Source organism: Anguilla rostrata, chromosome 4 (assembly GCF_018555375.3).
Source record: "Anguilla rostrata isolate EN2019 chromosome 4, ASM1855537v3, whole genome shotgun sequence".
Taxonomy (NCBI): domain Eukaryota; kingdom Metazoa; phylum Chordata; class Actinopteri; order Anguilliformes; family Anguillidae; genus Anguilla; species Anguilla rostrata.
Genome location: NC_057936.1, coordinates 59,551,683 through 59,568,198, shown reverse-complemented (window position 1 = coordinate 59,568,198; position 16,516 = coordinate 59,551,683). Strand labels below are relative to the sequence as shown.

Sequence of the window (16,516 nt, the reverse complement as noted above, 5' to 3'; positions counted from 1 at the left end):
ATGATGAACTGTCAGGCAGTCAGTCATTTAAAAAATGTACTACTAGCACTCACACAATCATTCTGCACTGATTTTGTTTCACAAAATCTGACACTGTTTAGAGTGTAACATGTGCATGTTATATTTCTATGTTGGTATACCCCAGCATAAAAGATATAATAAAAAATACAGTGATATACAGTCATTCAGTCATTCACTAACATGCAAAAGAAATTCCCTTTTTGTTTGGAATAGAAGTTGGAGGATGTGAACTGAGTATACAAATAACATCAAATTTAAATTCCCAATGAGTGTATGTGAAATAATATTTCATGGCACTCAACAATAAATAAATATCAATTTATTGTCACATAACATAGTAGCAGATGGTGGGTGGCACCATTACACAGATTAGATCACTGTTTGAGAAATACTCTAGAGTAGCACAAAATTACAGCCAAAGCAATTAATAGAACAGTTACATATATCCTCTTTGTAGTCACAAATGTAATTCCAAGAGCTTCCAGTGGATGGCAGCACAACAATAGCACAAACATGCAGGTTGAAATGACTGACTGACAATGGCAGAAATTTTTGGCTGGACCGTAACAGCAGGGCTAGCCCTACAAAGCCAAATGTCTGTGACTGAGTGATGAAGTTACACCATTGGTCGGCCGGATCACCTGTGTTAGGTCCAGCCATATACTAGGTTTCCTAGTCTTGTTTTATCCTGTCCTAGACACACCGATTTTGGATGAATGACATATTTTCAACACCAAGGTTTTTGAAGTGTTATTTGGAAACTATAACTGAATACCCTCAACAAGGGACAATGGTATTATGTAGCTTAGACAGTAATCACAACTTTTGGAGAGGTAATTTAAATTTTGAATATCCCTGTATTGTTTCCATACATTTCATCTCTAAATAATGTCTACTGAATTTAAGATCTGATCATTTTAATGGCTCCTTCCTTCTCAGAACAATGCAAGAATTTATTTAGTCATAAGTACAAATATACAATGTAAACATCAGTCTCTTGACTTAATTGTTGTATTTTTTCTCCAGAAAAATGTATATATACCACAGTGCAGTTGTTATCATGGTAGTGCGAAGACAGGTTTTTTCTTTTGTTTTTCTTTCTTTTATTTGGATATTAGGCCCCATTTGATGGCTTAACTCAATATACATTCAATTTTTAAATGAAATTGAAAGTTTGAATCCCAGATGGTAAACTGCAGATTACCTTTGGCAGAGGACAAGCACGTCTCCTATAAATTAACTCATGAATGTGCAGTGATATTTAACCCATCCCAAGCCATCACGAAAAGTATTCTGACGATGGTTTTAATGCAATTATAATGGCTACTTAAGCAGGTGTGGGGTGGAGGTGTTGACAGTCACACCATCAATGATGATTGGCTGGCAAAACGTGACAGTTGCACTCCACCTTTGTCATTTCCCATGGGGCTGCGGGTGAGATGAAGACTAAATTGTTAATGTGATGAGTCATACTGTAAATGAGGCAAGCAATATAGCAATATATAAATATTGTTAATATAAAAAATATAATATAAAAACATTAATATAGAAATACAGACAAAGGTAAAAGAATATTCACACTGTATTAGTAGCTTCCAAATAACCAATAATTTATTTTAAAATATACCAAAATGTGTTTCAAACAGTGCTGAGATTTCCTTTTTTACAAATATTGTGCGCGAGGTGCAGGGCCTGTATAAACTATAATTGTTCTCACACAATCTAATATCGGTAACAAAGAGAACACCAGAAATATATATTTTTTATTAATTACAAATTACTTTTGTACATATTTAAATTAAAATATGTTAAAAATTTGAATTATGCTAACTTTAATATGAATTACATGCAATATAACTAACTAGCTAGCTAGGTTAGTAGCCAAGAAAAGACTTCAGGTTATGAAATAAATCACTGACATTGATTACTTTTATTTTAAAATATATATATATATATATATATATATATATATATATAAATATCTATCTATTGAGTCAACAATCCTAAATAGGAAATTAAATTTGACTATATTACATCACACTAATCAGGACAGGAATGAACTGACAAAATGGTCCTATATTCAAAGCAAGTCAAATGTACAAGAGTTTGGCATGAGTACCTGTAATTATATTGAGTAGTACAAAAAATATGAAGCTGTATTCTTGAATATCAACATTTTCTATCTTTGTATCACACAGGGATATAACAGACTGAAAGAGAACACATGAATAACTAATCCCTGCCGTGTCTCTGTGAGGATTGTACATTTATAAGGACACAGCCCTGCGGGCGCTATGTCCGAGGTGCTGCTGCTGCTGCTGCTGGGCAAACTCGAGTCTGAATGCCAATGCCCTGCAGTTGCACCACATCAGTCAGTGAGGCCAGGAGCAGCTTGGAAGAAGCAAAGTCCTTCAAAAGGACAGGGTCACGGAGCAAAGGACAGGACCTTCGAATCTGAGCCAGCGACATTCCCTCAGGGTGCCTGTGCATGATGTTGCGAAGGGAAGCTTTGAGTTTGTTCACGGGGTCATTTTGGGCGGCAGCTGAATTTCCTGGCCCTGATACAGAAGGTGGAGAAGGCAGAATTCAGTCTGGCTGAATGTTATAAAAACAATGTTAAATGTAAATGATTCCCTTAAGTTGCTATTAAAGAAACATTACAGTATTTAAATGTTTCTTTACTGCACACTGAAAAGGTATTTTATTCTCCCCAGAGGAATATCATTCTGAATATCCTTGCCAAAAATATTGATGCATTAGACATTATATATTTAAACATCAGACATTAAACATTAAAATACAAATGGAATTAATCATCACAGCATGGACACATTTACTTCTTGTCTGTCTGTTGGCCATCAAACCATCTGTTGGCTTTAATTAAAACAAGCGTGAATCTGCAATAGCTGTGACCGCACATGCACATGCATCCATGTGTGCATGCATCTGTGCACACACCCTCACACAAACACGTGACCTCTTCTTTGGCTCATGACCTACCTTTCCACAAAAGTTTGTGCAAATCTGTGAATCCATTCGGGAGCTATGCGCCTTTTTGTGATAGGCCACGCCCATCGCCACACCCCCTCTGGGTCAATCAGCCTTGAAAGTTACTCAGCTCTACCTTCGGCCACGAACCAACGTCCATGCCAAATTTCAGCCTCCTGGGGCGAAAACTGTGACCACTACGGGGTGGGACACTTTTTGTGGACCAACCGACCAACCGACCAACCAACCGACCGACCGACAGACAGAGCTATAGAGATGCGGTCACAGCTAAAAACCTGTACAAATATGTTCAAGTTATATATGAGTTTGTAAATGAAAGTCAACAAAAACGTGAACAAAGAATCATATGATAAAAAGTGCTCACCTGATGCCGGCATTTGCCATTGAAGGGCATCCTTATAGGACAGGTGTTTAGATCCAGTGTGGTGATCCATCCCCGGCATTTCTGAAGGTCCCTGAGTATATATGAGGATTAAAGGATGTTTTTTTTAAGTTAAATTAACTATTCTGTAGTTTACTGGGGGGAGTCAGCAATGCCACTGAGGATGGGAACAGATTTAATAAACTCATAAAGAATGACTGTCCTCTGCACGGGTCTACAAGCCTGATGAGTGCTTTTACAGAGAACATTTCTGTATACAACACCATGTGTTATGTGAACCATTGTCTGTACCGAACATTAATGTGCTATTGGCGGCTGTCTCTGTTTGAATGATGCATATGCAGTATGTTCTGCTGCTGAGAATGTGAATTCCACCAAATAAAGTACATCAACCAACCAGCAGAGTTCAGGTTCAGAAAGTATAAGTTCATCCCAGGATTTTGTTCCAGTCACCTGGATTTGCTAATGAGCACCATTCTTCAGCCAGGAGGTAGAGCTAAATCAGCTGGCTGAGTTCAGGGGTGGATGAAATACATGGCAGGACTTTTACTTTCTGACCCCTGGAATGTCCACCTCTGCCAACCAGACTGTATTAATTTTGGTAAAACAGAATGTTGAAATTGCGAGATGAAATTTGAATGATACTTTAAAATGATCCAGTACAGTACTAGTCACACGAACAGACACGTACACTTTTTTCATGGTTAAAATAGTCTGGTCTCAACCTGTGAAATGCACTGATGACTCAGTGTAAGAAAACAGGTGACACATCTATAGCTGAGCAATCCAGTATGTCACTGTTATCAAAAAGTAAGGTCTGGTCCTGAGAGAGGTGCACTGCCTTAACTTTAAGAACCCTCTGCCCTTTTGACCCATGAGCATCTCAACACAATTTTATTATAACTATTTTTTGCAGTTTGCACCTCAAAAATATGATACTGTCTGTCCGTGCGGTACTTCAGTCACTCCTGACAAGCCTCCTCTTTGTTTTTTGGCATTCGTCATTTATTAAACGTTTAACTGAACACCGGCTCGCTCCTATTACAAAACTGAGCGCACGGATTGCAAAATTTAGCGTACGGATTTCCATGTTGAAATATATATTTTTTCGCCAAGGGTACCTAGTAACTTGGCATTGGCATTGACATCCGTATTATCGAAGGTGCCCGAGAACACAATACAAACTTTCACGCCTTATGCTTAATCAACGCTATCTTTTAGCTTTACCTTTTAGCAGACAGCTTTGTACGCATTTATCTTATTCATGGCGAATTTATCAAAGTTATACAGAGAACAATTGGATGTCCATCTCATATCTATGCCAACTAAATAAGTTGTGCTGGGCTGGTGAAGGTTATTAAAATTACAACATAGGATAAAATATACCAAAAATGAAAGAAAATATACAGTACATTTTTTTAAAATCCTTACCTAAAAGTGTGTTAGCAAAAATCGCCAGCAGCTTCGTTTTCGTTTCTTTCGTTTTCTGTCAGATATAACATTCAGAGCTAGTAACTATGCGAGAATAACCTCAGGACTGTCAGTTTCATTTTCACTGAAATACGTTTATTTACTTGGGCGAATTTACTACATGGGCGTGGCTTGCATCTCCGCATGACGTAGTCAGTCTGACATTTGAGACGTTCGCGGAAGAAAACACGAACTGGTGCGTTGGTGGAGGAGAACAAAAACACGTTTTCAGCGTACAATGCCAAGTTACTAAAAGTACTGCCTCTAAGTGATTAAAATGTGCAAAATCATGACCTGCCATCAAAAGTGTTGATATCAAAATAAATGAAGCGAAGTTCCAACAAGCAATATTGACCATCTTAGCTCAAATTCAACGATATCTATTTCAGAGAAATACTACCCCGTCCCCTTGGCCCTGCGTTTTTCCATCTTACCATGTTAAGTCTGGAAGTCTGAAATACAAATAATTTATAGTGGAAATAATCTGCAACTGACCCGTGTTATACTTAAAATTGTAAAAAAAAAAAAAAATAAATGATAAATTAAAAAAACATTTTTAAAACGACGCTATTCGTTTGAATAATCCAGTGCGTGTACTGCTTTGGGTGTTGAAAAGCACAGCATGAATAAAATGAGTCGTTATCCATCCGTCATCTATACCTGCTTATTCCTGGTCAGGGTCATGGGAGGTGTTGGAGCCTATCCCAGCATGCATTGGGTGAGAGGCAGGAATTACACCCTGGACAGTTTGCTAGCTTATCGCAAGGCACACACACCATGTCACCCACTGATACCTAGGGGCAATTTAGAGTTTCCAATTAGCCTACCTGCATGTCTTTGGAACCTGTGAGGAACCCCAAGTACCCGGAGGAAACCCACGCAGTCATGGGAAGAACATGCAAACTCCACGCAGAAAGGCCTAGGCCGGGATTCAAACCGAGGACCTTCTTTACCATTTCTTTTTTTTTTCTTTACCATTGTTTTGTTTATAAAATTGTGTTAACAAATAAGATGCTTTTATTATTTTTACATTGTGAAATTATACTGTTGTACTTGTTTCGCTAAACTTTATCTGTCCCATAAACCTATAGTACAATAACAGTTACAAAGTTATCAATTTAACAGTTACAAAGTTAACAATTTAACAGTTACAAAGTTAACAATTTAACTTAATCTGTGAAAATAGGTATATTCTTATTACAATGTAAGGCAATTCAACAATTTAAAGATACATTAAATTATATTACAGGCATTTAGCAGATGCTCTTATCCAGAGCGACTTACATACATGCTATGTAAAAGTTGTGTATCTGGTATCTGCCCTTTGAATTGTTCATATTTTCAGCTTTGATTATAATTTCAGCTCATCTATGTGCCATTTAGATAATTTGATCCTTAATTTACATGCAATGACTAATTGTTTACAATGTGATTGTAGGCCATTCTCATACACACGTCGCATTATAATTCTTTCAAGATCTGGAGAAGTGAGTCCAAATTAACCCTGCTTTCTGACTGTGAACCACGGATTGCCTCATCAATTTTCACTGGGCTCAGGTTCAAGTCGAAGATGAGATTGTAGTTTTGAATCAGGTGTCTCGCCTTATCCTTGTCAATGAATCCTGAAATTGCAGAAAGTGCTACGTTATCGCTCTTTCGCTGGCCAGTATAAGCATAGTACAGTAACTGTTTCTTACTGAGTATCACTCCCATTCTGTAAAAAGAAACATTTTCTTAGAATATAAAACACAGTGCTGGAAAACAAAATGGACGGTGCATCCTGTTTTAATACTGTGTTTGAGAAGCACAGTACCAGAGTTTTGGCTGTCACACATCCACATTGCTTCCTCCATTTTTTGGAACCTCTGCAGCCAGATCTCTGTCTCCCTGGGGAGGCCCAAGCCTGGGGGGGGCTCACTGTGGGTGGGGTCAGAAACACTCGCAGATCTCTGCAGCGCATTCCCAACGTCCGACTGAAAATGGAGATTGACACCGCAAAGTTTGCATGGAAACAAACTGCAGAGTAAAGCAAAATTACAGATTCTAAATGCTTGCGTAAATCTAAAATTATGTATGATCACCCGTCAAAAAATTATGTATGATCAGCCTTTCTAATATCTGCTTGATCACCTTGACTTGCAACCAAGGAATGTAGTCACGTATTTGCATTCATGGAATATCTTTCATTTTGCTGTGAACAATACATTCATGCTAATTTTGTGAATTTATTCATCAAAAATGAATCAACACCAAGGGATTAAGTGGAGGAAATACCTCTGTTTTCTCCTGCTGTTCCTCTTCTAATACAGCATCAGTGACGAAACTGAGTAAATCTTTATAATGAATCTGTTAATGTTAAAATGTTAAAGCAATTAAGACAAAGTGAAAGCTGAGGCTATTTTCCAGACAAACAATCTAAATGTGCCATGTACCAATTGCTTACCTGTCTTTTTACCAATACTTAGACCTAATACAAAAAAAAACTGACTTGACACCTTGTATGAAATGTCAATCTTGCAAGTCAATTGTACAGACGCTATTCTTACAGTACCTCCTCTGGGCAGGTTGAACTGGAAAAGGTATGGAGGAGCAGTTGTAGTGTGGGCAGCTTCAGAGGAACTTCATTTCTGAAGAGCACCTGGGTGAGATCAAAGTGGTCAATAGTCCCGCAGTGGGAGGGGTCGAGTTCTTGAAGCTCCATCTCAATGTTCTTCAGTGCCTCCTTTCGCCAGTCTTTCAGCTCTTCGGACACCGCAGTGAAAAGGAGGTCTACGTCTTTTTCTTCCTTTAACAGAATTGTCCATCAGCAACTGTGCACCCCGTACGTATTCTTAAATTCTTGCATTTTACGTAAGTACTAATAGGGTGAAATATTACACACGCTAGGGAACTTAATGATAAAATAACATTAATATTTTCAAGGTAATAAAGCAGGGGTCCTCAATCTTGTCCAGAAAGGGCCGGTATGGGTGCAGGCTTTTGTTCCAACCACACAGAAACACTCCTGATTCTCCTAAACAAGGTCCTTAAGGAAAGGCTCTAGTGGCTGATTGGTGGTATGAGGTGTGTAACTGTTTGGTTGGAATGAAAGCCTGCACCCACACCGGCCCTTTCTGGATAAGATTGAGGACCCCTGTAATAAAGAGAAAAACGCGTACTTTGTGGTGTTCGGTTCCTTTTGTCTCTTCTTTCTCCATCGAGGCACTACGAACTCCCAGCTGACTTGAGTTTAGCCTCAGGGCTACGTGGGGAGCAGACCTCAGTGTGGGGGTCTTTTTAGGATTAGTACAGGCCAGTGAGCAACACCCAGGGGGTGCTGTCACACAATGTCTGTCTGGAACCTGGAACCACCGCACACACAGGCACGCACACACACACACACACACACGCACACACAACACAGGTGTATGTACTGTAAACTGGAAAGACATTAATGTTAAGATACTAGCAGTGAACATTTCCCACAATCATTTAACATTAACCTTGGCCGGTTACACAATGGTTTATGTTGCGTCACACTCCCTAAAGATCGAAGGGTAAAAGCCCTGCATCCAAAGTACCTGCGGAAGCACGGGCCATGGGGACCACTCCCCCCCACCCGACGCATGCCTTGTTTGTGTGGCCACGCCCTCTTCATCAGGGGGGGACTTAACTGCCCTGCTTTCAATATTCTGCGGTCGGTTTGTACTCTCCCCGGAAGCATCGCTATTGACTTCTTTTTCCCTACGACAGAGGAAGGCACACAGTGCAATACGTCCAATTTGTACTGACTATATTTTTTGCATCAAAAATGTAGCTGACTTTACTATGCATATAAGAATCGTGGCAGGCTTTAAACACTTACAGTACGTAAAAGTGAACAAGTTTCTTGAAAATTTTAGTAAGAAACAGAACTGAATTTCAGATGTGAAATGTGTCATTTTGGCATTAATATAAATCTGGGAATGGAGATGGATTTCCCTCTTTCCGCTTCCCTTAATTCCTCTGACTCACTTTTCCGGCTCTTCAGTATAATATCTGATCAGTTTGCTGCCAATGAGTTTCACAACCAGCTGAGGAGCTGTGTCGGCTCCAGCAGTATTGTCTGAAGCCATAACCCTGCGACTCACTGTACCCAAATGACGTATCTGAAAGGAAAGTAAAAATAAACATATCAATAGATTTTTTTTTTTAAAGGCATTTTGATTTTTGCAGAAACAAGTCATTTGAAGAGATTGTGGCCTGCATGTGGCACATTTACAAAATCCACCTTCAGTGTTTCTATACAGAATAATTTAATGTCATGTTTTATAATAAATATGGTCAAGAGGCTCATTTTACAGACACGCGTATTACTTACATGCACAATGAATCCACCGCACGAAATGGACTCCCTTATTTGAATGATGAGCACATGACAACTTCAGCCTGAAATAAATGGTTTCAGATGTACAAACAAGCGCAGTGGAAACCTCCCATTGCACACGGGGGACGAGTTCCTGTGTAATTCTGCTGCACCATGGTTACCTGGCTTGCCCCGCCCATCTGGAGGCAATCTGGATACTGCAATCAGCAGACTGCATGTTTGTCTAAGCAATCAGTCAAGAATGATTTATTACCCTCAGGCTGTTATTGAATTAGCGTGGGTAGACACACAACAATAAAACCACCTGAGAGCAAAACGAACAAACAGGATGGATTTAGTCTAAAAGTTAAATCAGACAGCAAATGGAAATGAATGGTAAATGCACTATAAATATGCTTTACGTGATTCGTTAATTAACTCGTTAACTCATTAACTATTTTTGGCTTTTCAAAACAATAACTGGTTTATAGATTTATTTTGGAAATGGATTAAAAACATTTAAAATAATTTTGCCTTTAAAAGCAGATTAAAAAAAATTACATGAATGCCTCTAGATGGCACTATAGCACTAGTGATGTACATATCCATAAATTAATATATGGATAATAAATACCATTGTGCCCCTAAAAGCCTCAAAATATGCATGAATTTTATAAAGCATTATTTTCTCACATTTCTGCATACACATTTCAAAGGACCCCCCACAGTTCTTCCTGCATTCTCATTGCCGGTACCTTCGCAAAACTGAAACAAGCTTCATCCTTATTGTCCTAATTTACACAGTTGCTTCTCTAACACTATTCTTCTTGTGTGTGTGTGTGTGTGTGTGTGTGCAATTAGGTGCAATGCCACCTTAGACCAGGGAAACACATAAATATGGTAGGTATGTTTCAAGATGGCATTCACAATATACTGTACATTGTTAAAAGTTAAAATGCTGAGCAACTGGTCACCACATCATGATCTGGAGGGTTTATTTTTCAATTCACTGCCCTGTGTAATTCCACACAATCTAGTTGAGTCGGGAAGGATAAATATTCAGACAAATAAAATATTAACTAGCAAAACTTTGTAGATATTGTGATTAAATTGCATTCAAAGCTTGCTCATAGCTAAAACAATTATTGGGGAATAAATCTGATTTAAACAAAAAATGTGAGAAAACCATGATTTCCCAGGAAAATGACTAATTATACTCTATTTCAATTCCTCCCCAAAACCACTCAACTAATCATCACATAATCCATGTTTCAATGATATTTAATTAACAAATATTTGAGAAATGGCAAACCATCTTACAGCAGACTAGGAGCGCCACTGGCATTATGTGAAATTTGGGATTCTCGTAATTCTAGAGATTTATTCTGCAAATAATTATTTTTGAGATTCTGGTGTAACATTCAAAAATGCTTAGGCCCACTCAGAAAAAATCTGACACGTGCAGCTGTTTTATCTAAAGTAATATTCCTCTGAATTTGTGAGGCATTACAGTTGTAAAATGGATAGCTATGTAGATCATCGTAAAAACATTGGAACAGCTATACGACCCAACCAGTCTGTAACAGTCCTGCATTTGTATCTTTGGATTTATAATGTCAGTTAACAAGCAATTCATGTACTGTATTGCACTAAATAAGAGTCAAAATTTACTGCATAATATTTATGCATAAATATTATTTCTATCCATAAAAAGCCATCTGACTAATGAATTGTGGAAAAGTATAATACACAGAAAATGCTCTGCTAACAAGTAATTTCATTTAAATGGCTTTTCTGTTTCAGACTACCATGTTACTTATATACACTGTGGCCATGACAGTGTTGAAAGAGTAAATTGATTATTTCTTCCTTCAATTTGCTAGGCCAATATCAACAGACATCATCTAGATATTAATAACTTTTTTAAATGGAAACACTTTTCATTCTTTTTTTTCCTTCGTGATAAGGAAATCCTGCCTGATAAGTACACCAAGAAAAGATAGAGAACCTAATTACAATAATTACCATAGTATTAACTGGCTGAATAACCTCGGTGCTTTAATTCTGTAACCCTTTGATGAAGTCATAAAGTCAGACGGTGGGTTAGCGGTTTGTGAAGCTGCAGAAATGATGGGGATTGCATGTGGAGGAGAAAGCTCTGTGTGCTCTCAGATAGAAAGAAGGCCTTAGGATCCACCACCAATCTCCAGCCTAATTTAGCTCTCCCCCCCACCCCTCCACCCCCAACCATGAAGCTGGTGCTTAAATTAAGTTGAAATGACAATTCATTCTGGACGGCATTAGCATCATCTGCATTTTAAACAGCTTATTAAAGTGTGAAAGTCAAAAGAGAAAATGCTATCTTAATTATCAATGAATGAGGGTTCACAGAGGCAAGGTGTGTGGCGTCCGCACGAGCACGGACCCCCTTCTCATTCTGATTACAGACACCGAAATCCTAAATGGGGCATTCAAATGAATCAGAGATGCATGAAATCAGACTAAAATGGAGCGGGTCCACACAAAGCTGTCAGTCTGGGCTATTTCCGTAGCAGAGGTAAGAGGCGCCATGTTGAGCTGTCACAGCCGTAAATCCCTCTGACCCTCAAACGCATCTATTCCCCCATTAAATACAGCTAACTTCGAACCGTCACCAGTGACTTATATCAATTATTTTTATTTTGTTTGATTTATTTAATTTTTATTTTTTTATTTTTCTGCAATGTCTATGCCCAGAAATAACCTGAAACAGAAGTACTGTAAGTACTGTACGTTCAGACAAACCCTGGTTGCTTTCATATTTTGAAAGGGTTGTTTCATATACTGTACCATATTTTGAAAGGTTTGTTTCGTATACTGTACCATATTTTGAAAGGGTTGTTTCATATAGTGTACCATATTTTGAAAGGGTTGTTTCATATACTGTACCATATTTTGAAAGGGTTATTTCATATACTGTACCATATTTTGAAAGGGTTGTTTCATATACTGTACCATATTTTGAAAGGGTTGTTTCATATACTGTACCATATTTTGAAAGGTTTGTTTCGTATGCTGTACCATATTTTGAAAGGTTTGTTTCGTATGCTGTACCATATTTTGAAAGGGTTATTTCATATACTGTACCATATTTTGAAAGGGTTGTTTCATATACTGTACCATATTTTGAAAGGGTACTGTAAACATGGGACTGCACCATAGCCTCTGCAGTGGGATGTTGTGTGGCAGGCCACATTCTGTGAAGGAGGTGATACTGCAGGGAATAACTCACAGACCGTTGCAGTGAGGACAGGAAAGCTTTATACCTTTCCACACCGACTCCTTCACTTCATGCTTGTTCTAGCAAGCTAGAAAGGCTGAACTATACAATGTGTAGTGCAAGTGGATGATGGGTGTTCCATTTTTTGTCATTCGTCACAAATTTTCTTTTATTGTAAGACACAAATAGTATTTTGTTTAGTCAAGGATTATATTCAGCACATTTGGTTTATCCTTCCTTGAAGGGCTATCAATTGATAAAGCTTTCAACAGGGAAATATCTGTCTGCTAGACGCACCACTACTGCTTTATCTCACTAAATAATAAACTGCAGCTTTGATACCTAGCTTCTCTGTAACAAGGCTGACATGACAATGACAAGTAAGATTAAGATCAGCTACAAGAAGGATGTCTCTGCCATTGGAGCAAAAATTTGTCTTGGGCGAGGCTTGGGTGTGCTGTGCTATCAGAAAGGGAGACGGTAAAAACTGGTTACAGTCTTCATCAGTACCAGTTTAACGTCAACGGGGTTTGCGTTCCTAAATCCAATAAATCCGTTCTACACAATGTCCAATTTGTCATAATATTCTTTGATTTCCCTACGCTCCATTTATGCTGTGGAGCACAGTGATTTGAGAGCAAGGATTTAATTAATTACCCAGCCAATTAAACTCAGGGGACAGTAGCGAAGGGGGGCAGTGACAGAAATTAGGCTTTCTTCTCATTTCATGTGCATCCTTTGAAGATGAATCAATAACCCTTTTCTGAAGGGCTGGATCAAGTTTTCACTTCGAAGCTAATGAATGTACAAGACGCCCGAACATGCACCCTAAAGTAAATTTGAACTTTGTGACTAAGATAAAGCTGATGAATTATACAGGAGAGCACGACTAAATATACCAGAGTAAGCGCTTCCAACAGCTGGCAAGCAGGGAGAAAGGGCAAAAAGAGATAAATGTAGAAGTGATTAATTGATCATTTAATGGATTGTCTCTCTGTCATTAACCTTTGTCTCTCTGCAGATTATGTGTCTATTTACACCGGATATGAACATGACAGGTAGTACATCTCCTCACTGACTGCCGTACCAATCACATTGATCAAACGCCACCTGCTGAATATACACCAGTATTACAGAAGGAGATGATCCATCATGGGTTTTTCCTGGAGTTTGGAATACTCCAGTTTCAAACACAGTATTTCTCCAAATTATTAGAAACCACAGTTAAGAAATGATATTATATTGCACAAAACAGTTCTTTGAGGAATGTGCACTTGCACTTTACCGTATGTCTGAAATGGACTCTTAGTGCTTTATCTTTTGGAGAATGCTTCACTCAGAGCTACTTCGGATTTAAGTTTTTTATGGACACTATAGCTTAGTTTACACAACAGGCCTTGATACTCAGACCACATTTTACAAAATTGGAAATTGCTCTAAAAAGGACACTTGCCTTAACTCTGAAGATAACTTGTGGAGAATGTTCAGCATTTTCCCTTTTCCCTTTTCAGCCAACCGAACCTACTCCTTCCTGGGATTTCATTTTCAGAAACTGAATTCAGGGAGTATTCAACAACATTCAAAGCCCAGTGATATAAATACTTTCAGATGACCATAGAAAGGTGAAGTATTGGTATTTTTTTTAGAGAGTGACCCCCCCAGTGCACCACAGAGGTCCAAGCGGCCATGTGCATTCTGCAAGTGTAAATGGGATCTGTGAAGGTGCGAGCAGGACGGTCCTCTGTAGCTTCCAGCTGTGAAGGCAATAATAAGCTTGTCTCCATAAGACAGCTGTAAATGTCAATGATGGAGAGAAGTACAGAGGCACCTCCACGATGTGCTGAGATATTTATATTAGTTCATGAATTTCTCAATAATATCGTTCTGATGAACGGAGTGTAGTTAATCAGCTTTTGCATACCATGTCAACAGAATATTTTACTTCAGGTTACTTCAGACTGTTCAAAAGATGAACATCCAATGGCAACAAAAGTACTTAAGAATTAATATCACATGATGAATGGTGTGTAAATAGTAAACCACTATTTAAGGGATGCATTTTCATTTCCCCTTGAAGAACGCCCATGACGTGAGGATGTGTTAATCTTGGTCCCACCTCTCTTCACTTCAACCAAATACCAATCAATGCTAACACGGTAATGATATCTCAAGACAGATATATATATATTGTTTATCTCTTTTATGAAAATCCCATATATTCTTTGGAAGCCACAAACTTATATTTCACAACGAAGGGTCACTTGGTCACAATCTCCTACATAATAACCAAATACATCTATGCATCGATTTTACTCTTCATCATTTTGATGGCAGTGAAAAAATCCAAACCATTATTTTTGAAACATCTAAAGTTAACTCATTTAACTGACAGTCTAATTTAATGGCTTATGTGATTTAATCCAGCCGACTACATAGAAACATTATACAAGCTTCTCGTACCAAACTTCTGTCCATGTTGCTCCGTGCTGATAATCATTTCATATCGTTTCACATGTTTAAATGCATTTGCATCCCGTGAGAAAAAAAAAATTAGCAAAACACACTGCATAATGAAGTAATTACCACAAGACCTCCAGGCATGTATGATGAAGTATGACATTGATTTGGCTGGCTTAGCGCTGAGCGGAGTGGTAAAATGAAAAATGTAATCAGGCACAGTGCCGTAAATCCAGTTCGTCAGTCAGCGAGCTCCTTTGTCACGATGCTTCTGTATTAAGTGAATGTCAAAAGCGATTGGAGACTGTCCGTCCTTCAGGGATCTCCGGTGACGGAGCGCAACTTTGACGCGCGACGCAGAGGCCCTGTTAAAATGCAAATTGCTTTTCCTGACCCCTTCTCGGCGATCACAAAGGCCTGTGGTGTTTGAAGTGACCTCCTTTTTAGAAACCGCAAAAAAGCCCCCCCCCCCCTCTTCTGACTGCTTCTCATCAGATTTAGAAAAAAAAAAGAATTTATATTTTTTCAAATGATAAAATGTTTGGGACAGAAGAGCTGTCTTTAAAAAGAGAGCATTGTGTCCTTACGGTCCTTATCATCTGCTTGTTCAGTAATATATAGTATATATTAATGGATCATAAGCTTTGTGTCTTTAGGTTCTTTCCAGCGATGTCTGAACCTTCCTGAGCCTATGAGATGTCAGTCGGCAGGCTGGACATTTCAAAAAATCTTAAGTTGAAACCACAACTGCTCCAGAGTTTAAAACCATTTGATTTAGTGGCAAGTCAAAGGCAGGAGAAGGAGGGTCCAGAACAAGGGAGTCCAGAACGAAAGGTAATCTTGACTAGAGACTAAAGGAATTCTTGAAACAACTTAAGGCACTTTTCTAGAACACTTTTAATTAAAAATTTTTACATTTTTTTTTTAGTAATGAGAAGTTTAAATTAAGAGTGGTAAGCTGTTAAGTTACGTATGACGTTCAGTGCTTCCGGTCATTTATGTAACAATTCTGATTAATTCCTGTTAAATTGCCTCCCCGCTCTTGGCCACTTTATTATATTACAGGATCTTGCAGCGATAATGAGAGCTAAGTGAGAGGAAGTAAAGGAGCTTTTCTTGAACCTCTGTACAAAAGGGTAGGGCATATATCTAAGGACCGGCATTATTACCCTAAAATAGGGCCGGCGCCATAATGTTCGCCGCCTGGTTTAATAAAGTAATTGCCATTTTAACACATGCAAATCGATTCCCCAACGTAACCTTATAACACTCTTTGGCTTTACTTTTATTCTCTGCCAAATAATTAAATGTAGAGCTATATTCCTGGAACTGCCAATTACATTCAGGAGTCCCTTTCATGGCCTCTGTCCTTCATCTACCTGTCAGTGCTCACCCAGGAGAGGGGGGGAGGGAGAGGGGGGGAGGGGATAATAGATATGTGGGCCTTAAACCTTCGGAGTCCAGTGAGGACAGGACAACAAAGACCGAAATGAATTAACGGTGAATACATTCAAAAAGGTATTCAGGTGGAATGAGGAAGTATATTCTGGCAGTCTCCCATTATGCTGAGAGTTTTTTTAAAGGTAAGATTCGA

The 16,516-nt window shown here is 38.6% G+C and overlaps 1 protein-coding gene across 4 annotated transcripts in view; it reads right to left on the bottom strand.

The window, feature by feature from the left end:
* Positions 1 to 1,606: 1,606 nt before the first annotated feature.
* The window catches only part of LOC135253828 (uncharacterized protein C1orf87 homolog), a 32,289-nt gene continuing 17,379 nt past the window's right edge, over positions 1,607 to 16,516 (bottom strand). Inside the window, exons 2-11 of one of the 4 annotated variants that reach the window (XM_064333630.1) lie at positions 9,222 to 9,289; positions 8,876 to 9,009; positions 8,443 to 8,605; positions 8,041 to 8,223; positions 7,434 to 7,667; positions 7,157 to 7,228; positions 6,696 to 6,855; positions 4,844 to 6,504; positions 3,395 to 3,485; positions 1,607 to 2,579 (exon numbers count right to left, since the gene is read on the bottom strand). In XM_064333630.1, coding sequence (XP_064189700.1) covers positions 6,344 to 6,504; positions 6,696 to 6,855; positions 7,157 to 7,228; positions 7,434 to 7,667; positions 8,041 to 8,223; positions 8,443 to 8,605; positions 8,876 to 8,976 — 1,074 coding nt within the window. In that variant the 5' untranslated portion in view covers positions 8,977 to 9,009; positions 9,222 to 9,289 and the 3' untranslated portion in view covers positions 1,607 to 2,579; positions 3,395 to 3,485; positions 4,844 to 6,343. The other 3 variants (XM_064333631.1, XM_064333629.1, XM_064333628.1) reach the window with 3 other exon arrangements.